General features: G+C 43.5%; 3 protein-coding genes across 3 annotated transcripts in view; 2 read left to right on the forward strand and 1 right to left on the reverse strand.

The window, feature by feature from the left end:
- Positions 1 to 913: 913 nt before the first annotated feature.
- Positions 914 to 26,207, reverse strand: part of rassf4a (Ras association domain family member 4a) — a 39,428-nt gene continuing 14,134 nt past the window's right edge. Inside the window, exons 2-11 of the mRNA XM_064317207.1 lie at positions 21,039 to 21,121; positions 20,774 to 20,849; positions 9,026 to 9,171; positions 7,148 to 7,239; positions 5,346 to 5,512; positions 4,103 to 4,204; positions 3,938 to 3,989; positions 3,045 to 3,166; positions 2,635 to 2,732; positions 914 to 1,875 (exon numbers count right to left, since the gene is read on the reverse strand). Coding sequence (XP_064173277.1) covers positions 1,806 to 1,875; positions 2,635 to 2,732; positions 3,045 to 3,166; positions 3,938 to 3,989; positions 4,103 to 4,204; positions 5,346 to 5,512; positions 7,148 to 7,239; positions 9,026 to 9,171; positions 20,774 to 20,849; positions 21,039 to 21,094 — 981 coding nt within the window. The 5' untranslated portion in view covers positions 21,095 to 21,121 and the 3' untranslated portion in view covers positions 914 to 1,805. The remainder of the gene's footprint in view (positions 1,876 to 2,634; positions 2,733 to 3,044; positions 3,167 to 3,937; positions 3,990 to 4,102; positions 4,205 to 5,345; positions 5,513 to 7,147; positions 7,240 to 9,025; positions 9,172 to 20,773; positions 20,850 to 21,038; positions 21,122 to 26,207) is intronic.
- LOC135244967 (protein DEPP-like) lies at positions 12,991 to 14,201 on the forward strand. Its single transcript, XM_064317687.1, has one exon. It carries the CDS (start codon positions 13,368 to 13,370, stop codon positions 13,863 to 13,865), a length of 498 nt encoding a protein of 165 aa, XP_064173757.1. The 5' UTR covers positions 12,991 to 13,367; the 3' UTR covers positions 13,866 to 14,201.
- Positions 22,957 to 25,776, forward strand: LOC135244947 (interleukin-8). The gene is made up of 4 exons (XM_064317640.1): positions 22,957 to 23,111; positions 23,572 to 23,701; positions 23,869 to 23,949; positions 25,117 to 25,776. Exons 1-4 carry the CDS (start codon positions 23,045 to 23,047, stop codon positions 25,223 to 25,225), a joined length of 387 nt encoding a protein of 128 aa, XP_064173710.1. The 5' UTR covers positions 22,957 to 23,044; the 3' UTR covers positions 25,226 to 25,776.

The raw sequence follows: 26,207 nt of genomic DNA on the forward strand, positions 1-26,207 counted from the left end.
ACTGACGAATAATCACATTCACACTCAAAGTGAACTAAACTGATGCATAGCCTCCATCTTCAGTTAAAATTGACATTGCACACATTCACACACACACACACACACACGCGCGCACACAGACACAAATATAATAATAAATAAAAGTATGTTTTGTTAAAGTGGGTGAACCTGGGATTATTTTCTTAGCAGTTTTACTACTACTTTTATCGTTTTTATTTTTTATTTTTTTTAAATCCCAGAAAATTCGAACTCCAGTATTGTGGCGGCTTTCCCTGATTGAAAGTTCCCTGGGAACAAAAGCGCCTTCTAGTAACGATTTCTGCGATTTCTGTTTCCCAGGACCCCCCTCCATTGTCAAACACAGAAAGGGCAGGGCCGCAAGAAATGATTTCACCTCTCTTACAAAGCAGCTCCCAGAAATAGCTCATGGGAACCTCTTACAAGCACTCCCAGCTCTACAGAAACATTGTTATGAACCCACTGTGGAAGAACAGGAAATAATGAATGGTAACGTTTTGTGCCGGCAAGATAAAAAATAAATAAATAAATAAATAAAAAAACAATACACTCGGAGATGTTGACACGCAATTCAGAGAGAATAAGGAGAAGCAGTTAGCTCATTATTCCAATAATAAAAGCCTCTGTTGTTGGTGAGCAATTATGTGACCAATTTGGCCTAACCTTGGTTTTTGTAACAAATGGAAACAGTCCGAGACATACTGTGCATTTGTGAAAAAATAAAGCAAGCACTGGCTTTGATTCAAACAACAACTGTCCTTAACTTTGAATAAAAGTTTTTTTTTTAATTCCCTCTTTTTCAATTGTGTCCTGAATTATTATTTTTTACATTACTCTAATTTAATAAGCAAAGGACATTATTAACACAAACACAAAAGACACACATTATAGGAAATACATTAATAAATCTTTATTAAACATTCTTCCTTCAAAAAGAATATGTACATCTGCATATTTTATACACTGTGCATTATAATCCAAAGCATAACTATAAAGGCTTATTCTACAAAATGATTTTACCTCTCCAGATACTAATAAGAAAATAATCAAAAACAAACAAAAAAAAAAATTAGTGTTCTGAGCTACTGTACAAGTTCGCTCACATCTGTAGTATATTAAATATATTCTACCTTTAAATTATGCAAGTATCACACAGCTTTGATTTTCTATAATTAATGGCTTCTCTGTGTTCATGTGATGAAATCAGCAGGTGAGCATTAAGGGACCTTGAGCATCAAAATTCACACCGAAGGTGACACAGATATCCCTAACTTTCTTCAATATTAACATTGTATCTTATCGCCTTTGCATTTTAATGTGATGGATTCGCTGGAAAGGCCTTTGTATTCCTCAAAGTAATTCAGTGAATTTAGAGGACAATTCCAATGACACAATGTGGGAATAGTATCTGTACAAGCCTTGCAGCAGAGATAGTCTTTAACATATTATAATCATAGTGGGTTTTTCAACATCTTAACTTTCCAGCAAAAACTTTCAGCGCTATTAAATTGTCATGATTTGAGGTTTGTACATAACTTTAACCAGCAGATTTTAGCGAGCTTTATATTTTTGTTGCAACAGAAATAGCCAAGCTGATAAACTGATGAATGCAAAATTCTGAGGTAAAGCAACAGAAACGCATTGCCACGTTCGGAATTCCATTTAGTCAAAGTTATGGACAAAGCGTCAAAGAGGTGGGGATTGAATAGCGGCCATTCTACAGTGCCAGTGCATGCTCACGGCAGTTTTGAGCTGGGACTGCGAGTTTACCATATATGGTCATGTCCTCAGATACCATCCGGACTCTCAGAGACGTACTCCAGCTGTTGCATGATCATAGACTTCAGTGTGACGTATCTGTCAGGGAGGCAGCCAGCAGGGGTCATGAAGAGCCATCTCTTAAAAAGGTTTTATGTCATTTTAAGAAATTTCTTATATAAACACATTTTTAAAAATATTCTCCTCGATTTGGAATCCCCAAATTGTCCCGCCTGAGTTAGGCCACCCACAGGCAGGCTCACGACTGGAGTGTTTACCTATAAGCCAATCACCCTACAGGCTACACAGTACTACAGGAGAGTCTGTGACTATTTTACACCCTACAGGCCACACAATACTACAGGAGAGTCTGTGACTATTTTACACCCTACAGGCCACACAGTACTACAGGAGAGTCTGTGACTATTTTACACCCTACAGGCCACACAATACTACAGGAGAGTCCGTGACTATTTTACACTCTACAGGCCACACAGTACTACAGGAGGGCCTGTGACTATTTCACATTTAACATACAAATGTGCCTTAAATATAAGTTAGACAAGGAGAAAAGCATTGCCCACTAACACTATAACAGGTAACCTGTGGGTACCTGGCATTTTGCTTGAGGAAGCTAATGTAATGGTAAGTCTGTAAAGGTTTTTGGAACACAACCTATAGCACAGATCGAGTCCGCTGTAAATCCCCCCCCCCTCCCCATCTTCTGTACGTGGGAGGGGGGCAAAATTTGTTCTTCCTACACTGTGGCACTTAAGTACTCCAGGACAAGTAACATCTTTAAGAACAGACAGACAATAAGCCAAGAAGCCGTACAAAAATGTTGCTGCTGCGACTTACTTTCTGGTCAGTTTAGAAACTTCCCTCTCTTCTTCCTCCTTCAGCTTCTGTACGAAGCTGTCCAGCACAGGCATTTCAAACTTGATATACTGAGCCACCTGGAACAACGTGTGAGACAAGCAGCCATTTTCAACTTTGTGTCTGTGTTCCACGACCAAAACAGAGAAAAACGTAGGCCATATATTATCAGTGACAGGGAATGACAATAATCTATTTCACAAACACAGCAGGACGGCCTGCTTCGAGCCAGAACCCATTGTTGAAAATATTGCCCTAACAGGAAGCCATCAACAGGATTCTAAAATTAGATAATGTCTCGAGTAGAATTCAGGAGAAAACGAAACACAGCAGAAACTACAGGATGAGCCCTTGTTTAGACTTCACTCGCTCAATACTGGCTCAGTACTCACGTCGTAGGTCACTTCTTCGCCCAGGTCGGTTTCCATTAAGAATATCTTTGCTATTTTTTCACAGGGCCCATGCAGGAGGCGAGTTATCAAGGGATATTCTGAGTCTTTCAGTTTCGTCCTCTCTGAAGAACACAGTGGTCAGGGTCAGGGGATGAATTCAAACCTGCAATGCATTCACACTTAACACTGATAAACAAATGTTGGCAGGTTGGCAAGACTGTTTTTTTTTTTACTCTGATGATAAATGAAATGAAGGAAATACATGAGCTTTGCAAGAAATTTTTTAAAAAGATCGCACACAAGCTGTCATCTTCGACGCCCAGAGAGAAACAACGTGGTCACTATACATGTATGCGGAACGCCATAAACGAAACACAGGAATACTGAATTAGAGCTAAATATGGGTTTTTGATTACATATAAAAATTCCTATAACAATATCAATAACTTGCTGCCTTCCTCAAGAAGCACCGATTACTATTAGAAAGATAAATCCAAGCTGCAAAGTGAAATGCGTTCTCATCCCTAAAACTCACTCCTAGGGAATCACTGAATTGGATGGCTTCGCATTTTAAGCACACTGATGTGTCATAACTAATCAGTGTACTAATTTGTTTATTTGGCATAGTTTAATACACATCCAAAAAACATTTTTACTCTGATCCGTTTTCAAATGCGAACACAATGAATCTGTTGTGAAAGAATTATTGCAATTAACTGAATTCTGATTTGGATAATGCACCTATTGTCAATACAGTCAAATAGAGCCCAATTAAGAGCACAGACCTAATTAATGCTAAACACTCAGGAATCCCAGGATCATATGTGGGGAAAAGCTGCACATGAATTAAAATAAAGTCATTTAAAATAGAACCTTAAAAATGTGAGACCTACCCCCAGACTCGTGAACCACGTAGAGAGCAAACTCGTCTGACTGATTCTCAACCTGTACTCATATGAAATGTGAGAGACAGCCGTCACTTCATAAGCAATATAGCCAATGCAAGTTAAAATAAATAAATAAATAAAATAAAATAAAAAATAACAAAGCTCACTCACACGGAATTTGTTGAGGAGCAGGTTGAGGACTTGGAGAGTGGTCATGGAGCTGTTCACACGGACGTTAGTGACTGAGCCATAGGCCGGGGTGAACACTGACGTCTGAAACACAAAACAGGGGGAATCGTGTCAACAATCTCACCACACAGGCTCTTTATTTGATTTATTTTATATTCTAACATGACATGACAAATGAACCAGGACTCAAACTGTGGTTGTTTACGACAACTGAATTTTACCCAAATAAAGTTTGAGGCTTTTGACCCAACCTCATTCTACGGTTGTTCTGCAAAAAAAACAGTCCAGTTTATAACAAAATCATCATTTAAAATATCCATCTATCCATCTAAGCTGAGCCTGAAATTAATTTAATGTTTTCAGAAAAAAAAATCCTGAAATATCAATGTCAGCAGTTCACCTGACAGCTATTTCATATGCATTTATAAATGGTGCTTGTGTTTCTTTGTGATTTGGAATGATAAAGCCATACGGTCTGCCAGCTCTGCTTCTTTTCATTCCGCGGTCCACTAGCTCAGCTGCGCAGTCATCGCGCTGGAAGACTACGCCGCGTGCGCAGCTGGCAGATGACAGGCTGCAGTTGGCCGGTTGACCACAGGAGGTGCTGTGATTTTTTTTTACATCTCCATGGCTGCCAGTGTACTGTATGTGCCACACTTGTGAACTTTTCACCACTGGCTACATGCTGATGGGGAATGTGGGCTTCCTCTGCACTCCGTGGGCTCTTTGCGAGTGTTGCAGGACCTTTCCACCCCTGAGCAGTGGGGCCGATGACCTCCAGGGCCATTAACGAGAGAAGCAGGTGACAGGCCATTGTGTTGCTCCGAGTGCAACGAGGCAACACCTACACAGGAAACAGTCTTCTCTGTTTCAGCGCGCTGCGGCCGTCTGCATAAACACCCTCCCCCCTCGCCCCCCTCGCCCCTCCCACCCCCCCTCTTCTGGAGCTGGCAGAGCAGCAGCTGGCACAGACTGGGCCCTCACCTTAGCCCCGTGATCACAAAAAAAAATTAAGAGTGGATACGCAGGAGGCCGAGCCGCAGCCTTGTGGTTGTATAAATGTCAGTTAATGGCGGTATTGTCAGTTAATGGCGGTACCTTGTGGTTGTAGAAATGTCAGTTAATGGCGGTAATGTCAGTTAATGGCGGTACCTTGTGGTTGTAGAAATGTCAGTTAATGGCAGTAATGTCAGTTAATGGCGGTAATGTCAGTTAATGGCGGTACCTTGTGGTTGTAGAAATGTCCGTTGATGGAGAAGCGATGGCGCTTGAGCCGCTGCAGGTGGGCGGAGCTTCGCAGTTTGGACCTCCTCTGGACGTCCATGACGCTGGCGTCGCTCTGCGTTCTCATCAGCTGCGGCGCTTCCTCCTCCGAGCTGCCGACGTCCGAGTCTGCCGAGCGACAAGCCCCGCCGTCACATGACCACGTCGCTGTGCAACAAGGTCACGTGACACCCCCCCCCCCCCCCAGACCACGGTTCAAATCTGCTGTCTGTCCAACCTCTACCTCGCAGGGTCCTGGAACCCTGAAGGTCAAATCCTAAAAGATCTCAACACACTTACCGTCTGGGATCAGCATTTAAACATAACAGCTACAGGTAGGACGGAGTGTAGCACAGTGGGTAAGGAACTGGGCTTGTAACCGAAAGGTCGTAGGTTCGATTCCCGGGTAAGGACACTGCCGTTGTACCCTTGAGCAAGGTACTTAACCTGCATTGCTTCAGTATATATCCAGCTGTATAAATGGATACAATGTAAAATGCTATGTAAAAAGTTGTGTAGTGGCTCTGGATAAGAGCGTCTGCTAAATGCCTAATGTAATGTAATGTAATGTATGCCAGGGACCAACCAGCTCAGACACGGTAGGCTTTATTTTCACCCTGCTAGCCTCAATCAATTCAGACCCAGGAGCCCAGGTGACCGGTTATCATGCCTTAGGGTGAAGCCACGCATCCTCAGACGAAAAGCGAATCTGTAATCCGGAGGGTCAGGGAACGTGGTGTAATGAACAGTCAGATTAAAGATCAGACGTGTAATTTGTCCCCCATTTAAAAACCGTAATTGGCCCACAAGCGGCCGACTGCGGGAGGCGAGAGCGATGCCAGGTGAGGGCGTGCGGCTTCACCTTTAGTGTTGCGGTCGCGGGAGGCCCACGGGATGGAAAGACTGTCCTCTCAGAGAGACAGACAAAGATAGATCTGATCCGAAGGTAATTCTGCTTTAATTCTGTGATTCCCAGCGGCGTGTTTGGAGGGGGGGGGGGAGTTGGGGGTCAGGTGCAGGGCAGATTAAAAGCAGGACCGAACACTGAGGAGCGCGCCAGGACAGTCCCCCCGTCCACCAGAGGAGGTGAGAAGCACGCGGCAGCACGTCCTGGAAGTCCTTAATCCTCACGGGGCCCGGCGAGACACAGACACAGACACACACACACACATACACACACACATTCAGACACAGACGCAGACACACACACACACACACACACACACACACACACACACACACACACACACACACAGACGCAGACACACACACACACACACACACAGACACACACACACACATACACAGACACACACACACACACACACACAGACGCAGACACACCTACACACACACACACACACACACACACACACACACAGACACACACAGACACACACAGACACACACACTCCAGAGAGGGTTACCAGCACTCCTGCATTAGCGGGGACATCCTGTGTATCAGTCAAAAAAAATTGTCTGTACCCGACAGATTGTCCTTTGTCCCGTACATAGTGCTCTGATGACTATCTTCCCAAATTCTGGTTGCTACAGGGCTGCCACGCACAGATAATGTAGCTAATTTGCTAAATAATCTTAAAAAACTGTATTACACATAACAACCCCCACCCCCATCTACACTTCCCTGACCACTGGTCAGTAATTTTATCAGATTAATGTATAATATTTCCAGAGGCATTCAAGGTTTTAATGCAAAGGTGTTTTCCTTTCTGAAAAATGTAGTTATGCCATCTGTGTACTTACATGCTTGAGTAGGTGGAGAGGCTTTTTCATAGAAATTGTTGTTCGATTCTAATGAGGTCTGCTTTTGCAAAACTTTCTGAGTCTTTTCCATTCTGTAAAAAAAAGACAGAACGTAAATAGTCTAGTACCATTATGTACTTATGTATGATATACATATATATAGCAAATAAAATACCAGGATATGTACATCCAGACAATACTATTTGTTTTAACTACTAGTACATGTAAACACATAAGCCTTCTATTTAATTAATGACCCCAGAATTCAGAGAAAACTAAACCCCCCTAATACTCTTAAATGCACAACAGAAGTTTTTGGCTGCTGCCTGTCCTTGGTCTACAATGAATGGCTCAGTTCAACAGGTGACATTCTGACAAAAGTGCAAAAATATAGCCCTTTCATATATTTATATTTATATAGCCCTTTTATATTTCAACTTTTGCCAAAAATGAATTCTTCATTTAGCGATAAAGGCCAATTTTAAGACAATTGACTCTCCACAACCAAAAAAATGGGCATTCTTTATCTGCTAATTTAGACTCTAGTTTTGAGTATGGGGTGTTCTGACTAATGTAATTGTGCATTATTTTGATGGGTAAATCCAGGACCAGGTATTCCACCTCGTCAGTGACCAACACGTTTCCGCAGCTTAACGATTCTGTTTACAGCGCAGAGATCTGCACTGCTAATCCAGCAGGGCGCTTATCGCAGATTAATATTTTCCATGATCACACGAGGCCGAGGAGAGACGGAGCGGTCGCTCACGTTTTCCGATCGGCGCGGGCCAGAAGCTACGCGCGCGACCGTCCGCCATTCCGTGAAGTGCGGCCTCCCATTATATATTGCAGTATGTTCCACAGAAATATATACTGCTATACACTGGAAGTAGGTAGATGATAAATTGATTTAACAGCAATGTAGTTTTAAAAATATGTATTGCGAGGAAAAAAGCAACCACAGTATTTTATGGTACAAAACAATTAACAGAGTAGGACTTTGTGTTGGATAATCCATGACCCTACATAAATCATCTGTAATGTTGCCAAATGAGGCAGCGACTCAGTACCGCTGAACAATCCAGTCTCCACAAAACAATTCACTTACTCAAGCTGTGTGTGTGTGTCCTACTCTGAACTGGCCTGTGTGAGCACAGGTTGTGGACTGCAGCGAGACAGGGAGCAGCAGCTTCAGTATTTTAAAGGACAGTACAAGCTGACCTGCTCTCTCCCAAATTGATAGCAGATGTTGCAACAATGAGTGTGACTGGAGAACAACTGCACATTGCAAATTTTCAAGAAAAGGGCACATTTTTAGCCCGATAAGGTGCGAGATCACAAATATGTGATTAGAATGTTCTTAACTGAACATTCTAATGCTGATGTAACAATCACTGCTGGTAATTTATAGTGATGGAGTTCTAGAACAATGGCTTGGAATGTTGGAAAAAAAAATTCAAACCGGCTACTCTTCCAAGGCGTTTAAAAAAAATGCTGATTGTCACACATCCCACCTAATAAAACCAGGGTGCCAGAGAATGTAGTCGATTACCCACCCGACCCTAACTGTGTGAAAATTCGTAAGTGATTACGGTACCTGTCCCATCCCGTACGGCACAGTGCCAGGATGCGGGCTTGTTTACCTTCCCCACCCTGGGCCTACCCCACCCCTGAATCCCACCCTGCCCTTCCCTGCACGTGCACAATGTACTCAGGAAATGCTTGTTCACAGTTCAAGAAGTGCAAGTGGTCTAATAAGCTGTGGAGGAGAGATGATGAGAGAAACAGATTATGACAGAGCCAAGCGGCAGAACAGGACAGGGCGGGGCGGGAGTGGGGTGGGCCGGGTTGAGGGACCAGAATGCTTGGTACCGTGCCCACCTGTTGGTCTCCTGGGAATCGAGCCTCCACGGTCCCACGACAGAGAAGCGGATTCGCTCGTAGTCGTCCTGCATCTGCAGTCTGATTGGTCGCTTCAGACCCCAGGAGATGTTGAGCAGGCCCTCGATGATTAATTCGCCCTCTTCCTGCAGCCATAGAAAAAAAAGAAGTATAACTTAATTCTCGTATCACGGTGTGGGGGGGGGGAGGAAATCCTGCAGGCCTGCGGAGGGGATGGGGGGTGGGGGGGGGGGCGGGAGCGAGCGTACGTGCTCCGAGGCAGTCAGGAGGGTTCTGTGTTCCCGCTGCCTTCGAACATGGCGGGGTTTGGCGGAAACACGGGAAGGGCCAGGCCCTAGTCAACCTGCGGACAGAGGTCACGTCCCAGCCTCCTCGGAGAGAGCGGTGTGAGTCAGCGCCGCACGCGGCTAAACGGCACGGGCCAGGCACGTACGCAGGCCAGGGCGCAGGCATTACATCACGATCACAGAGCGCACGCCTCTCATCCACGCTGTCATCTCATCCGTGATGTACTTGGTATCATCGTCCTGATGTTGTAGCCCGTAACGCCCACTAGCCTGACTTAGGTTAGGTCAGAGTAATATTCACTGTGTGAACTGGACTTTGTGTTCTTGGTAATGAATAACTACATAAAGAGTACTGTATGTCGGACCTGCGTTTTGTATTTGTTCCAATGACCCTTAGTATGCACTTATTGTACGTCGCTTTAGATAAAAGCATCTGCCAAATAAATGTAATCCAGAGTGACTTCTATCGCAAGAACAACCCAGAGCATTCACGTGAAATATACAAACACCAGCGATGTAGGCCAAGCCGGCCAACCGCTTAATGTAATTATCACATAAAACCATTTCATATCCTCACATTCTCTGTTCACAAGTTTTCCACTACCTTACAAAAGGTCATGAATCCTGGTAATTACATGTATTAAAGGACACACAATTGTGGGGAAGATCCCTGAGAATCAGTGCTTTTGTTACACCAGTAGCCACGGTCCTGGAGTGCCCGTGTGAATAATTTACCTTTTTATGTAACTGTTTGCAGTGCAGCACAATAAGCACAATATGAACATGGGAATTTTATTCTTCATGGCACACACAGCTATTTCTGACATAATGTGACTTAAGTGGTTAAATAATCCCTCTAAACACGAATTAGGAAAAATTAACAACTTGTTGAAATTCGGGAATTTCAATTGTGGCTGGAACAAAACCAGCGTACACAGGGGTAACTCCAGGACCGAGCTTGAGAACCACTGTGTCAGATCACACGGCACAGTTGCCATATCAGACTTTTATGTGTGTAGTTCTTCTGTGCCAAACCACAGACTATAGAAACGCAACAGACAGTTAGTTTGTGCACAACCCCCTTCTCCTAACCACGGAACGTTCCGGTTTATTCCTTGGGTTTCTGAAGCTATATTAAATATTAAATCACCGAATGACAGCTGCCATACCCATGTTGGCGAGGCCTTTGGCCACGCCCCTTCATAAATTCAAGTGATTCATCAAACTGGAATGCTTCAGCTTCAGTGGCAGAGAGACGGAAAACTCTATTTTCGAAGCACAGAGCTGAGCACCTGGCAGCTCAACAATAAAATGTGGCCCAACCCAGTCCATCGTTCTTTAATTTAACCACTTCTCTTCCTTACCAGCGCCGCTTCCATAAAGGGCAAGATAACAGTGCTGTGGCAGCCATATTAGATTCCACGGTAAGGGAACCTTCAGTTTGGTGCTTTCTTTGTGTTAGTCAGTCAAGTTGCTTTACAGAGACGTGAAGGCAATTTGAAAGCCTTTTCACGGTTTGTAAGTCCAGAACTTTGGGGTGTCTTACCCTCAAGCAAATCCCACAATCCTCTAGTCTACTGTGAAAATGGAGTTACTGGGAAAACTTTCCCTGGGCACTTCAACACTTAACTCTTAGTAAGACTTAGTTACTCCTAATGTGTAGTAACTGTATTCACAGTGTACTTTATGAAGCCTTTTCATGGTTTGTAAGTCCAGAACTTTGGGCTGTCTTACGCTCAAGCAAATTCCACAATCCTCTAGTCTACTGTGAAAATGGAGTTGTCATTACTCATTCTTGAAAACATTCCCTGGGCACTTCAACACTTAACTCTTAGTAAGACTTAGTTACTCCTAATGTGTAGTAACTGTATTCACAGTGTTCTTTATGAACCATAAACTGTAGGTAAAGGCACACATTTAATTCGTTATTAGTCTACTTCAGCCTTTACCACATCTTTGCGGATGTTACATTAGTCCAATTTTTACATTTATTAATACCTTCTGTAAAATATTCAGCAGTCTTTCAGACATGCTATACTTTTATAATGAAACAACACTTTGTATATTACTTATTTTCCATTCGATTCATTTACATTTTGCATGTGCTGTGTTGGCATATTTTCTTTGAGTGTTCCTGGGTCTGCACGTGTACATTTGGCTGGTTTTCATTCTCATTGAGTGGAAGCAAAATTAGCCGATATACATTTTATGGGGAGATGCCACCCTCATCTCTGTAGTCATTTCAGGGGTACCTAGCTGACCCCATTCCCAGGGTGTCATTGGGGGGGGGGGGACACTGATTTCCCAGCACACCTCAGGAGGCCACTAGTCTCTGGCTTCACTGCTGAACATTCTCTCTCCTACCACCAGCAGTCACTCGCACCCAAATCCCACTGCCTCTGGCTCTGGCTCAGACTGGATAAATCAGGATTGACGAGGGGAAAAGAAGAAAAAAAAAACACCACCACCGCCGCCGCCCTAGCGGATGGGAACAGGGAGGAATGCTGTGTCCAAGCTGCGTTTTTTTCCAGGAGATGCGGGTCCCTAAACCAATCAGGAATGTGCTCGGCCGGTCGGACAGGTTTCTCTTCCGTTCCCAGGATACAGCCCCGTCTGACCGCCACGGTTGCTTGGAGATAAAAATATGCCTGCGCGGCACGTTAGATAAAAAAAAAAAACACCACCAAAACACAAAAGGGGCCAAAAATAGCCGCTTGTAACCGGTCTCACCGCTCTTATCCCATCTGGCGTTTATTCTGCTCCACGTGCAGGTCCTCACGGGCTTGGAAAGGAAAGCCAAAAGCAGACGAGGATGTCTCAGAACCCTGGCAGTGCTGCAGCCCTGATATCACTTTATATAATTCTGCACTGACACGTCTTCATTTAAAAGTAATAATTACTCTCCAGTATGGATTTATTTAAGGCTTCATTCACTTTCACTCACTAAAGAGTAATACTTCTGCCCTGATGTCTCTTCATTTGGGTGAAATCATCATTTAACTTCAACATAACTAACTTTTAGTTATGTTTTTTATGTTTTAATATTGGTGTCCAGTGGGGGAGGCCCTAACATGTCCAACTCCCACCATAATTTGAAATGTCTGACTATTTGTAACCTCAGCTGCGTTCATGAACGAACCCTGCAGCTGATTCCGAAGCGTAGACATCCACAGTTCTCCCCCAAAAACATGTGGTGTCCTCCAATCTGCTTCTTTTCACACCACGACCCACAGCCCAGCTCCCACACCTTTAAACTACACTATGTATCCTGAACTATAACAAATGTGCAGTACAAGGAAAAACCCTAAGCTCATCACAACAAATTCGATCCCATGAAGAAAAAGAAAAAAAAAGAAGAATTCTTCGTGTTTGGGATGAGGCAGCACCTCGAGAGAAGACGGAATCCATTGTCAAAGCAGCGTAAACACTGGGGCAGCTGGTGCGGTGAACCTTGATCGGCTGCCGCACCAGCGCTTCCTGCTCACCCGCAGCCGCGCACACACACACACACACACGCTTCCTGCGGAGGGGAGCGAGGTCGGCGCGGTGCTATATTTAGCGCGGCTAGCCTTGGCTCGCGCGGCGCTAACACCGCTGCGGTATAAAAAGGCGCCGCCGCGCACTCGGGTCCCTCACACGGCTCGACAGCTTCCAACCGCCGACAGCTCTCTCTGCGCTCCGAGGTCATTACTGCTTTACTGCACCGAGTCCACCGACCATCACCTCCAAACGCAAAACAGGTGAGGCTTCTCCACATTTGAGCACTTTTTCCACGCGATGTTTTGTGTGTTTACTTATCTATTTATGAACACTTTGAGAGCTTTCGGTCGCAATTTCTGATGAATGTTTTAATGAGTCAAGCGCCATTATGGGACCAAAGTACTGAAGCACTTATCTTTAATATACCTTCATCATGTGTTTTAATTTTTAATTAAATGTGCCTTTAGTATATAAAAAAGTAGAGAAATTACAGAGAAAGTAGAGAAATGAATTAATGTCAAGAATTAATGTCAGTAACGAATATATAAAATACCATGTTCAAGTTTTTTTTGTCGAGTTTTGTTATGGTTAATAGTCCCGTTCGATGCCATACTAGGCCTAATATTTCCACGTTTCCTTGCAGAATGAAGCCCAGAAGGCTGCTCTTGTCCGTGGGTCTGTTGCCCACGATCAGCGAGACGCACGAGGAGGTTTCCCAGGCGGGGCCCGCCGCCCAGGCGCACCAGTCCCTCGAGGACTACGTCGACTCGATTAAGGAGCTGGCGCAGCCGGCCGCCGTCCCCGGGTGTGGCCCGCTCCGGGTCCAGCGGACGCAGCGGCCGCGGCTCTTCGCCAAACACGCGCCGCCCGCCTCCGCGTCCCGCCGCGCCGTCCGGGTCCGCCGACCCCGGGCCGCCGTCTGCCAGGACGGCGTCGCGCTGAAATGCGACGGCAGGACGGACCCGGTGGACTGGCTGTTTGCGCAGACGCAGACGCAGCAGGACGTCCCGACGACCAGAGAGAACATCCCGGCTGCGCTGTGCCTCCTGTGACCTCACAAGGCGGGAGACTAACCGCGGGACACGTCCCGTCAGCTGGGCGGCCCACCTCGGCGTCCGCGCCGAGAAGACGCGCGGCCGAAATCAAACTTTCACCTTCTACCCGCTGTTTGAAAAAATAATAATTTAAAGTGGTGTGCGTCAGACAGAGGACAGTGCAGAAGGAACGGCGCAGGTGCAGCGACCCCCACTTTGTCACCTGAAGAGCTCACAAAGTCGGACTTGTCTAATTTATTATTTATGCAGGGGCTACGTTCTGGTACAAATGTTTACAATTGTTGAATCTTCTTGTAATTTTGTTAATTTTATAATAAAACGCAGAATGTTGAATTTTGTGTTTGTCGTCAATGTCATTAAGGAGGAGCGCAGGGTATGACTGGGCTGAAGACTACAGACGTTATTTTGCATATTCATTACCATCACCACGCATTACCACATCTGTTTCCTCAGAGCGCTTCAAGCCATCTGTTCACTGATTTAAAATGTCATTTTAAAAGCACAAATAATACAAACACAACCATTATACAGAGCAATCAGCCAACAGCTGTGTGCCAAGATCCTAGAATCCATGGCTGACAAATCTCTGCAAAAAGCATTACCACATTCAGAATAATCATTTTCTTCAATATGAGAAACTAAAAAACTAAAATATTCTCCAGAAGTATTGAAGAAAAAAAAAAAAATTTCTATTAATGAGTAGCACTCCACCAACAGCACTTGCCCTTGTTTATGATTTCTTCACACCTTCTCTACTCCCGCGTAGCATCATGAAATCCACATCCTACTATTGTAGAATATTGTCCTGTCCATCTACATCAGATCCATATAAAATGGCAGTTTTATGGACAGGTGCGTCTCCCTGACGATGATCCTAACAGCGACTCCAACCCCATGTGCAGAGACTCCACAAAGGCCTGGATTAAATGGGTGCATTACTGCCTCGAAATCAAACGAAAGTCAGGTTTTTCTTTATAAACACAAGATGGAGATTTCACATTTTCATCAGTCTCCGAACTCACAGATGTTTTGTAAGAATAAATGTAACAACTGTGTTTGTTTTCAAGCAAAAGTTAAAGGACATGTTATTACCTTTATGCCAAAATTATCCCTGCCACCCAGACCAAGACACACACACACACAATACATTCTAAATCCTTTTCCTGACTACTGCTCAATTCAGTAATATACTCAGAATGTGTCTGTTGTGGCATTGCTTTATTGAAAACATATGCCAACAATTAAAGAGGACAATCCGCATGTCCAGAACACAATCTGTTACTTCTCCTTAGTATGGAGCTTTTGAACTGTCCCAGGTTTCAAACTATAGATGTCAGTAACAGAAAACGGGCAACTTTTCAGTTATCAAAAAAAAGCAAATCCTAATTAGCAGAGGTGCTGAGCAGAGGGGGCTATGGAAAATGCAAGCACAACACTCACAACTCCAGCACACACCTTTCTTCTGAAAAACTGACAAGATTGTTCCGTTTACCTGAGACCTGATGAAGATCCCAAAGGGTCCAAAAAAAAAAAACTTTGACGGTTTTGCACAATAAAGGAGTGTACTGGAGCTCACAGGTGTTGCAAGCTGTATTTGCATTATTCAGCCATCTTGTTATTGCACAAGTGTTTTTTTTTTTTTTTTTCCACCAGGAAATAAAAGGGTACTGTACAATCAGTACAATAACATGTCACTGGCTGTCATGGGAGGAAGAATCTAACTTCGGCCACAGAGCTCCTGGAACTGCCATTTTTCAAAGCACAGGGGACAGGAAAAGGAAATGGAATGAATCATGTGACAGGCAATCTAAAATACCCGGAATGTTACACTCAACACACCTCTGTGAAAAAACCAAAAAAAAATTGCATTTAATCCTTTTGATCCTGGGTAAGCAACGAGTGACATAATAGTTTGGTTATGCCCGAGATTTGAAACACAGCCAGCTGAGGTCAGGACGGAGAACCAGTTGAGCCGTGCAGATTGCACGAGCGTTCACGCAAAGCTTTTCCCCGTGAAGCATAAACACCAGGAGCACACACAGGTTCTGGAACACTGGGATTCAACACTGACGTAAAAGCAGACGAGGCCTGTAGAGCTGGGCATTGTGCAGAGCACCTGATTCTAAAGGCTGTGCACAAGTCCATCCGGGCATTTGATCCCAACCATCGCACCCTGTGAGCTGCGATCCCTTCTTCATGTGACCAGCTGCCCTGTCTGCCAGCCTGAATAAGACAACACCGATGCCATTCTTCTACTAACTACTGCTACTCACTACTAACTACTACAAACTACTACTACTCAATACTATCATCTACTACTCACTACTACCTACTACAACCACTACTGCTACCTACCACCACCACCTACTACTTCCATTAACTACTACTGCTAAAAAAATAAAAAAATAAATAATAAAAAGGTGGACTGTCTGTTCTTTTAGAAAACAAGACAAAAAAAGCAAGCAGGGACATGTTTTAAAGACAAAGAACATCAATTCTTAAAGTTGTGAGTTATTTTTGGTCGAGTTCTCCTTTAAATTAAGACCAGGGCTGCATGGATAATGATGACACAGATGCTTTTCCAAGCAATTACGGGTCAAAACCTGTCATCCAGCATGAGCTCTCTGCATCTGACAAATGGCTGCTCTCTGCCCTCATTTCCGCGGCTGACCGGGCCAGATATTTCCATCTGGACCACGACATCGTCTCATTCAACAGGAACACTCGCTTCCATTTTCACACTGTTCCGTCGCAAGGAAGCGCTGCCACAGCTGCACACGACATAGCTCAGGAGGTAAGGCAGTCGGAGGGTTGACGGTTCGATCCCCCGCCCCTGGGCTTGTCGAAGTGTCCCTGAGCAAGCCGCCCCTAACCCCTAATTGCTCTGGTGAATGCGAGGCAACCAGTTGTAAAGCGCTTTGGATAAAAGCGCTATAGAAATGCAGTCCGTTCACCATTTACACGAGTAGCGGCTTATGGAAGCGCATGCAACGTGAAACCCACGAAATACACGCCTTTGCTCCTACGCTGGAATTCTGCCGGCAGTTGTTTCAGAAAAGGGACGAGACGAAAAGCTAAAAATATAATGAACGTGATGGAAAAGCAGCAACACATTCAAGCTGCGTGTGCGGAGAACCTCGTGATGCTACCCCCCCACCCCAAACAAGACGAGCCCCAGCAGCTGCACCGACATTGTTCTCTCGCCTGAACAGGATTTCCCGAAACCCCCTAACTACAACCACCCCCCCCCCCCCCCCCGAGTCCCCCGCTTGGCCTAGTATACAGAAGGATAGTGCCCATTCTTTGAAGACAATGAACTGGAGGGTAATCATATCCACACTCCTTATTAAAAAGTGGACAAACAAGCACATAGCCTCCATTTTCAATTTCTAGTCACACAGCCAATTGCTAAAAAAGAAAAACACACACACACACACACCCGCGCCACCACAGTTTCTTCATCAGCACTGTCTGCTGCTGCAGCTGTTATGCAGCATTTGACCACTAAATGGCAACGTTGCCCTAATAATGGGATCCACGAAGCTTTGAATTCTGTCTGGTTCTGTGGCCCTTCTTTTAACGGTTTTCTGAAACATTTCTAAGCCTATAACCCAGCCGTGTGTCTTTCTAAATGTTCCTTCTGTTTGTCTGTAAAGCATCTTTAGACTGGCGTTTCATGCGGCAAACGCCTCTTACTGTCCGGTTCTTTAAGTCCTACGGTTGTTTCGCGTCATGCTGGAGACTGAGAAGGACTGAACCGAGCGCCTGTTCAGGAGTTCACACAGGTGCAACGGCGGCGCTGTGAAAGACAGGCATAATCACCGCTCTGCCATAAATCCTCCGGGCGTGTATTGACACGGACGCCGATTCTACGCGATTTCTCTCCCTCGCGCCTGCCCGCGGGCGCAACAACTCAAACAACAACTCCGCTTGTGTCCTCTCGCTCATCACACAAATCCAACTTAAAAACACGACATTATGCGTAATGTACACAGCGCCACCATTGTAAAGGCTTACAAACTCGTTTTAAAGTATCTATTGTTCGTCAACCCACAGACCTAATTTAGCCTGTGGACAGCAATTAGTGTGAAGCTGTATAACGCTTCCAGTTTCCAGTTCAACAAGAAAAACGGACTTCAACACACAAGGGAGAGATTTTCTTACAGTTTGCTGAACACTTTCACGTGAGCATCAAACCATGCACTCCTCCCTTTGTGGTGAAAAAGGTCTTGTCACAGTTTAAAAATCTAGAAAGGCAGGGAAACACAGCACACATTATATGTAGACCAATTCTGGCGTGCTTATCCAAGCTGAAGTTTATATGTATGAAAGCTTATTTTTCCCTTGTGTTTATGTTTACCAGAGAATGACATTGGTCCAATCAAAAAACAATGACATTTTACCCCTGAAGATGCAATTTGTGAATCTGGCTCTCCTCTCCTCTCCCCCACCCCCCTTACCTGCTCTTTAAAATACAGTCTTCATCTTAAATGAACTGAACAGGCAAATTTTCATTGATGAATCTGTTTAGTTATATTACATGCAGGGTTATGGTACACACATTACATATGTAAGTGTATAGCCAATACCACACACAACCTTATATTAATTATAACATTTATTGCTTATAAGATGCTAAATTTGTATTAAACAAAAAAACAAAAAACAAATAAGGGCTGTACCAATATTAATATATTAACCAGACTAGTTAACGAACTAACATATGATTGTCGACTAGTTTTAGATAAAAATTGATCAGTCTTTATAAATTTTAAATATGTAATGCTTGGTTATTCAGGAAAAATTGAGTTGCACAGAATCACTAACATCTAGGCACTCGCAATAGAGTTTGTGGGCCAAATAAATAATACATTTCAAGTAACTCTAAAGCAGCTTGCACAGCATTGTTGTATGAGACCATAAACCTCCAAATACCCAATGCCTGCCATTCTAAAGCATGCTGTCAGAAATGCATTTAGTGTCTACAAAATATATATTATGTCTACAATATATTTTGAGTACTACCAACGTATTAATATTTTGTATACTGAACATCAAAAAGCCCAGGCATATATTAAACAGATTGAACTATCTCTTCAGTATATTCCTGGCTCGATAATAGCTACCAAATACTGTATATGTATGCCCTAGATCTAAAAAATACACACAGGCATGCACTCACACAATCTCAAATTCATCTTTGAAAGACTAAGACAAATCACTCAGTTGTTGAAAGCTGCGAACAATGAAAAAAATTAGGTCGCCCAAAATTCAATACACATGTGTGACTCATAACCGGTGAAGACAGACCGATCTTGTCAGACATTGGCACATGCAATTAACTGAACAACTTTCCCATCACGCAAACATTTAGAACATGACACAATACACACAATAGACTAAAGACTAAAGATAAAAAGATTGTTAGCATAATTAATGAATTAATAAAATTTATGAAAGGCATGTTTTGTCAGGGTGTGAAATTGAAATCATAGTCGTATTGGCTATAGTAGCTATAGAGTACCGGCTCCAGTGTTTTAAAATGCTCGTGCAACATTTCCGACGTGCAAGTACTTGGAAAAGCATTCACATAACCTCCGAACCACTGAACCGCATATATGTTATCAAAGTTCACGCGAGCTCTGCGTTGGAAATGTTGGTCTCGCGCCTCAGGGACTGACATGCTACAGCAGGAGAAATCTAAACATATGCGCTTGTTTTCTACTGCGACCGGCTTGGCTTCACCTCATTGGCCATTCATATGGTGATGTCACAGTTGGGGGGGGGGGGGGGGGGGTTCCAGGACTCATTGTGAAACTCCTAACAAACAGCCTGCAAGTCTCAGTCCTGCCCCCGCTCTCTGTTTTCCCAAAGCTCGGCAGGTAAAACAGCCTTGAGCACTGTTTTCCGTTCTGTACTTAAAACTTTCCAAAAGAAAATTGCCGAGGGACACACCAAAATATCTAAATGACTTCATGTTTTGAACATACATTCCTTAGTCATATACCAATAAAAACAGAAAATTATCATAACAAATAAAAGATTGGGCTTCCAGATAAAGCAGGTGATTATATTAAGAAAATGTTTAAGCTTGATCTCTCGATGAACAAGTATTTTATTGTGAGTGGTAAATGCAGGACATTGCACTCATCCTTTGGGGCAGATTAAGTGTTCTGCTCTTCATGAAGCTTCACAAAGCTTTATGAAACATGCAGAGATGCCAGGCTACATCCACACCAGATGAGCAAGGGACTGTGACCTTGAGAACTGTACCTGGTAATTACCTTTAGACAAACACCTGCTACTGTCTGGGTCACTGATGGAAACTGTTTGACGGAGTACCTTGGACATGAACTGTTAGTATTCAACAATGGAAATGCACAGTTGGACTGCATAGCTTGGACATGAACTGTTAGCATTCACCAATGGAAATACATTGTTTGACTGCGCAGCTTTGACTGGCTGTTAGCATTCACCAATGGAAATGCATTGTTTGACTGCGCAGCTTTGACTGACTGTTACCATTCACCAATGGAAATACATCGTTTGACTGCGCAGCTTTGACTGACTGTTAGCATTCACCAATGGAAATACACTGTCTGACTGCATGGCTTAGACACCTACAGTTGGCATTCACCAGTAGAAATGCACAGTTCGACCGCGTCGCCTTGCCTTACTTTTAGCTTTCACCGATGGAAATACACCTTTTGACTGACTGTTAGCAGTCACCAGTGGAAACTGACTCGAACAGCTAGCATTCGCCATGGAAACGCACTGTTGGACTGCAGAGCTTTGAGCATCCACCAATGGAAACGTAACGCTTGGCCGTGCAGTTCTAAGGCAGAGCGTTGGTATTCACCAGTGATTTCCCACTGGACTGTTCGCATTCACCAATGGAACCTTACCTCTCGACTGCACAGCTGAAAGTTCCTGCCCTCATGGTAGCAGTTGTACGTTTTCAGCAGGAAAAAGAGATCAGTTCTGAAAGGGAAATGAATTCACAAGTGGTGATTTTGTTTGGTTAATGGACAGAGCACACTACCAATAATTTATTTATTTTTATTTTTATTTTTTAAACTAGCATTCCCATCATACAATGGTCAAAATGTGTCCCCACAAGCAGTGTGGTCAAACATGCATCCATCCAGTGTGAACTATGGAAATAAGCACCTGGCTATGACCCGGTCCTCACTGACTTTTATGAAAGATGTCCGACAGTCGTCCATTTTCTAGTGTGCGCCACTTTCACAGAGCTGAAGGAGGAGGATGAGAGAGGTAAATGGTCAGATCGTAGAAATCCAGTACAAATGTTTACATTTGCTCATTTTGAATATTCAAAGTTCTCACAGTTACAAGAAAATGTATACCAGGTGTGGTAGATATGCAAAAGATAAAGCCATAAATACGTGTCCACATATAAACACACAAGTGCATTCAGTCTTTATATTACATTTATTTTATAATTATAATTATATAGCACATACATAACTTTACACTGCACATTTCATACAAATAGTGCAATGTGCAAATACACCAAAAACAATAAAATGTTAATGCAAAAAAGTACGATAAAACATGGAAAGAAATGAATTAACTGAAACACTCAGTCACCGTGAGCCCTGGGAATTAGGGGAAATCATGTGGTATGACCTGGACCGCAGCCAGACTCCCAAACAGACAGACTCTCACGGCTAAGGAAAGGAAAGGGAATTCATCTCATGACTGCCCCAGTGTGAGTCACCAAAGCCGCCTCTCATTGAAAAGAAATAAAGAAAAGAAACCAGTCTCTACAACTGCTGCTAATGTTTATGTAAGTTAGGTCAGGTTACAGCTCACATCAATGCACCTGGATTACACATACTTCTTGCATACAAAGAGAGCAAGGACAGAGGGGAAATATCCCTGACAAATGAGGCTGGGGCTGGGGCTGGGGGGGGGGGGGGGGGTAAAGGGGTTTGGGTTAGAGGAGTCAAATCCAAAAGTATCAAGAAATCGAATCCAAAAGTGCAATGACAATGTATTTGACAAATGCCTTCCTTCCAAGTTTTTTTCTTTTTCCAAAACCTCTATGCAAGTTTTTGACATGTGTCCTATGAGCCATTCAAGGGCTCAGAATGAAGACAGAGCACATCCCTTTTCAGATGGGGTCACAGAGATTTTTCTGGTGCACGCTTGGTGCAAATGGTTTTTGTTCAGTTTACTTTTGATGGCACGCTTCCCAAACATATTTAATTTAACAGAGCACAGCTGACATGTCTGAGTATGGTACAATGTACAGGCCCTTAACATTACATTACAGGCATTTAGCAGACGCTCTTATCCAGAGTGACTTGCATAACTTTTTACACAGCATTTACACTGCATCCATTTACACTGTATATATACTGAAGCAATGCAGGTTAAGTACCTTGGCTCAAGGGTACAACAGCAGAGAGTCCTACCCGGGAATCGAACATGTGACCATTATTTAGGTTACAAGACCAGCTCCATACCGACTGTACTACCTTGCCGTCCCTTAACACTGTGATGAGAGAGCCTTGCAGCTTCCCAGAAAGCCTGGTAAATAAAAAACTTGGATGAGCTCCAGATTCACTGTTTTGCAGGTATAATGTCCTGTACTTTGAACCCCCGGGCCACTGAGCGGTTACCAAGCCCGCCAAGGACGCGTATTCCATGATCATGTTTTTACGAGACCGTTTAAGGATTGTGCCGGCAGGTCAGAATAGTGTTCACTGTGTGAACTAAACTGTGTTCTTGGCTAGAAATAGCTGTACACAATAAGTATTGTACCTTACTGAACCTGTGTTTAGCAGTTGTCTATGACCATGAAATGCACTTTTTGTACGTCGCTTTGGATAAAAGCGTCTGCCAAATAAATGTAATGTAATGACCCAAGAGGGCCGGGTAAAAAAAAAAAAACAACCAGCTCTTTAATCTAAACAAGAGCCTGGGTCGTTTTAAAAAAGGTTATTTTAATCGAAATACTCTAATATGGGATTTTTCCCAGTTTCCCCCTTCTCCAAGAGGTACCTCCTGAGCCGCATCTCCAACAGCTCTGGGGGGAATTCCGCGCGGGGTAGAGGCTGCAAGGGGCGCGGCTTCGGCAGGAGGGAAATCCCAGCATGTTTCTATAAATCCAGAGCGCGGGTTAGTCTTAAGCTCATTCTAGCTTCACAATGAGGTTCTACGTCCACACACTGAGCGTCCTCGTCGCTTTCACACTCTCCATATTTCTCAACAAAGGTAAGACCTGAACCTATAGACGCAATGCTGTGCACTTCCAAACCTTTGAGTTTCCATATCGATACTTTCGTTAAGAGGTGTCTCAAAAACTTTCCGTAACATGTCCAGTGTTGAGTCAATTCTGAGAGCATGTTTTACTCTGACAGCGCACATTTGATGCATATTTGACTCATAAATGGTTACAGTTGAAGTGACACCTATGAGTAACACCGAATATTTCACCACGTACTTTGTAGAATATGCCTACATTTTTACAGTGCTTGAGCTGCATCTCTTTCCGACCTTCTGAAACTTTACCCGAAACACTGATTACGTCTATTTGAAAATCAGTTTGCAAACAAAAGGCGCATTTCCAAAGAAACTAAAATAATCCGACACTGTTGTAGAGCTTGTTAAATGAAAACCAGTTTGGACATATGAGACATTTTGGTCAATTAAACAAATTTTTTTTTCTTTACAGACCAGTTGGGAGAGAGCGCATTCGTTCCAAGGAGATGCTTGTGTCCACAGACCAACCCGGTTATCAGACGTCCCCTTATTGATTTCTTAGTGATCAGGAAAGGCCCACACTGCCCTACACCTGAAATCATGTAAGTATTTAAATGCTGTCTCTGTCACTTAAAACTGTAGTGCAAATTTAAAAGCCTGACGCCATTTTTTTACGAGCAATTTGGGAAAGACTCACACTCAGGGATAGCCATTCCCCATATTGTTCCATTTACTAATAGTGTCTGCATTTTTTTCTCCACCGTTACAGAGTCAAGCTGGCGAACAATAAGGAATTATGTTTGAGTCCAAAGGGCCAGCAGGGCAAAAGGCTGCGCAAGTGCTGGAACAGGTGAGAGACTCCGTAAGCCCGAACGGATCAGCAGTCTAACCTGAAAATCATGTGCGACACTGTTCCATAAAAAGAGCGCTCCATGCTGGTGGGCCTTTCAAGACCTTGTAGCCGACTGAGCCATCTGATGGCATTCAGCGTGTAAGATGGCACGCCTCTCACTTTAAAGGGGAATTACACTTTAAAACACAACGAATGTGTCGACCTTCATTTTCCGATTCGTTATTTCGTCTTGTTAATATTTTACGATGTTCTGCTGCTTACCTTTACAAATTCAGGAAGTAGACCTAGGCAGCATATCATTGCGCAACTTCAACGCTATGCTTTTTTTCTTCTAAGAAGAAAAAACTGAAAACCGTACTACTATGTGGGCTTGCGCTAAAAAAAAGGTCTTTGTTTCAAACGTTATACATTTAAAACGAAATAACTAATCAAAAAATTAAGGTCGACGCATTCATTAGAAGGCAAATGGTAAATGGACTGCATTTATATTGCGCTTTTATCCAAAGCGCTTTACAATTGATGCCTCTCATTCCCCAGAGCAGTTAGGGGTTAGGATTTGAACCGGCAACCCTCCGACTGCCAGACAATCGGTCTTACCTCCTGAGCTATGTCGCCCCAGAAGGACAATAGAAACAAAATAAGCCCATGTGTGTTTGAAAGTGCAATTCCCCTTTTTAATAAAATGCATTAAATAGGTTGCGTCTAGATGGGATACAGGAGATTTCAGGAGGCGGTGTCCTATCCAAGACGTTCGCCACAATGGAAGAATTTAATTGTGCCTCCTTCCAGGAGAAAAGTTTGACCTCATTTGTTAGCCAAATTTAAGGATAAATCATATGGACCGAAAGGTAGCCAAATGAAAGCTGGGGAAACTAGCAACACAGGCTACCGAGCTTTACTTGCCTTACCCATCTTTCATAGTTTCCCCATCTTTTTATTTGGCCACCTTTTTGTACAAATGATTTGTCCTTAGTTTGGCCAGCAAATGCAGTCAAACTGTCCTTGATTTAAATTCTTTAATCGTGGAGAATGTACTGTGGCGAACCTACTCCTACCTGGAAACCACATCCTGACATCTCCCATGTGCCATCTAGATACGGCCCATTAAACACTACCAGTGAAATCAAAAGCACCGTTGACGTTTCTTGTTCCCTGTTTTTCAAGGAGTGAGAAAAATGGAGGGGATAAGAAGAAATGCCTGCAGAGGAGGAGGAGGAAGGCACAGCAGAGAAAGGGGTTGGGGCAGACCCCCGGAATGGGGGACACTTCCTGAATGGCTTCAACACGCCCAACTGATGGAAGAGCAAGGCATTCTGGGATTGAGTTGATTGTGCTGGACCTATACCTCAGAGAGGACTTCCGCTGCATATGCTTAGGGCATGTTTCAGGAGCTCAAAATGGCCCCTGGATCCACCGAGGGTCCAGCACCTGTACATACAGCCACAGAAGAGATGCCCGGGCTGCTGGTCGGTCTGGTTTGGGTGGGGAGGTACCCAGAAGTCTGTGCATTTAAATCCCCAGTATGGCGAATTGCTTGGTTTTGGACTCTTGACCAAAGTGACTCTTGAAACAAAATTCCAGTGTGCAAAAGCTTGAAGAATATGACTTTTGAAAAGAAGACACAAGAGAAAAACGCTACTTAAATTAAAGTGGTCTTTCCCACAGAAAAAAATCTGTCATTAATATATTATATATGTATCTTAAAAGGATACAAAAAGCTTTAAGGATACAGTGTAGCATAAATGTTTTTGTATGTAACTTTTTTATTTTATTATGTAACTTTATAATGCACTTGAAATGAAAAATAAACACAACTGAATTTTTTTTTGCTGTGTTCATTTTCAACCTGTGATGCTCAGTTACGCACATTGTCTAATTTGGAAACCCAACAAGACTGTTCCCTAATGTCCCCAATGTTAAACAAAAAAAAACTGAAGTTGTACACCACTAAGACACTAAGCTACCCGTTAAAATATAAAATTAAGTGAAGGTTATATTTCAGATTACCACAACTCCTCACTTTAATCCCAGAGTCGGATCGATAAAGAGCGTGTGTGGCTACTCAATATGAGCTTCTGTCACTCCTAAGCAGGGCTAATTCTCTGTACTGCAGAGGAAACCATTAAAAACAGTTCATAGCAATTTGTGACAAGTCCTATTTGGGAGAAAATGAGAACCATTTCCTCCAACGAGGAGCCATTTCAAGGGACAGTTGACTTTATGGGGGTTACTTGATAATACATCAGTTTTAGTGT

The sequence above is a fragment of the Anguilla rostrata genome, chromosome 18 (genome assembly GCF_018555375.3).
Source record: "Anguilla rostrata isolate EN2019 chromosome 18, ASM1855537v3, whole genome shotgun sequence".
Classification (NCBI taxonomy): domain Eukaryota; kingdom Metazoa; phylum Chordata; class Actinopteri; order Anguilliformes; family Anguillidae; genus Anguilla; species Anguilla rostrata.

Coding starts and splice junctions, on each gene's coding strand:
- LOC135244967 (XM_064317687.1), top strand. CDS start 13,368: ATGTTCAAGTTTTTTTTGTCGAGTTTTGTTATGGTTAATAGTCCCGTT.
- LOC135244947 (XM_064317640.1), top strand. CDS start 23,045: ATGAGGTTCTACGTCCACACACTGAGCGTCCTCGTCGCTTTCACACTC. Junction 23,112..23,571: donor CTCCATATTTCTCAACAAAG/GTAAGACCTGAA, acceptor TTTTCTTTACAG/ACCAGTTGGGAGAGAGCGCA. Junction 23,702..23,868: donor TGCCCTACACCTGAAATCAT/GTAAGTATTTAA, acceptor CCACCGTTACAG/AGTCAAGCTGGCGAACAATA.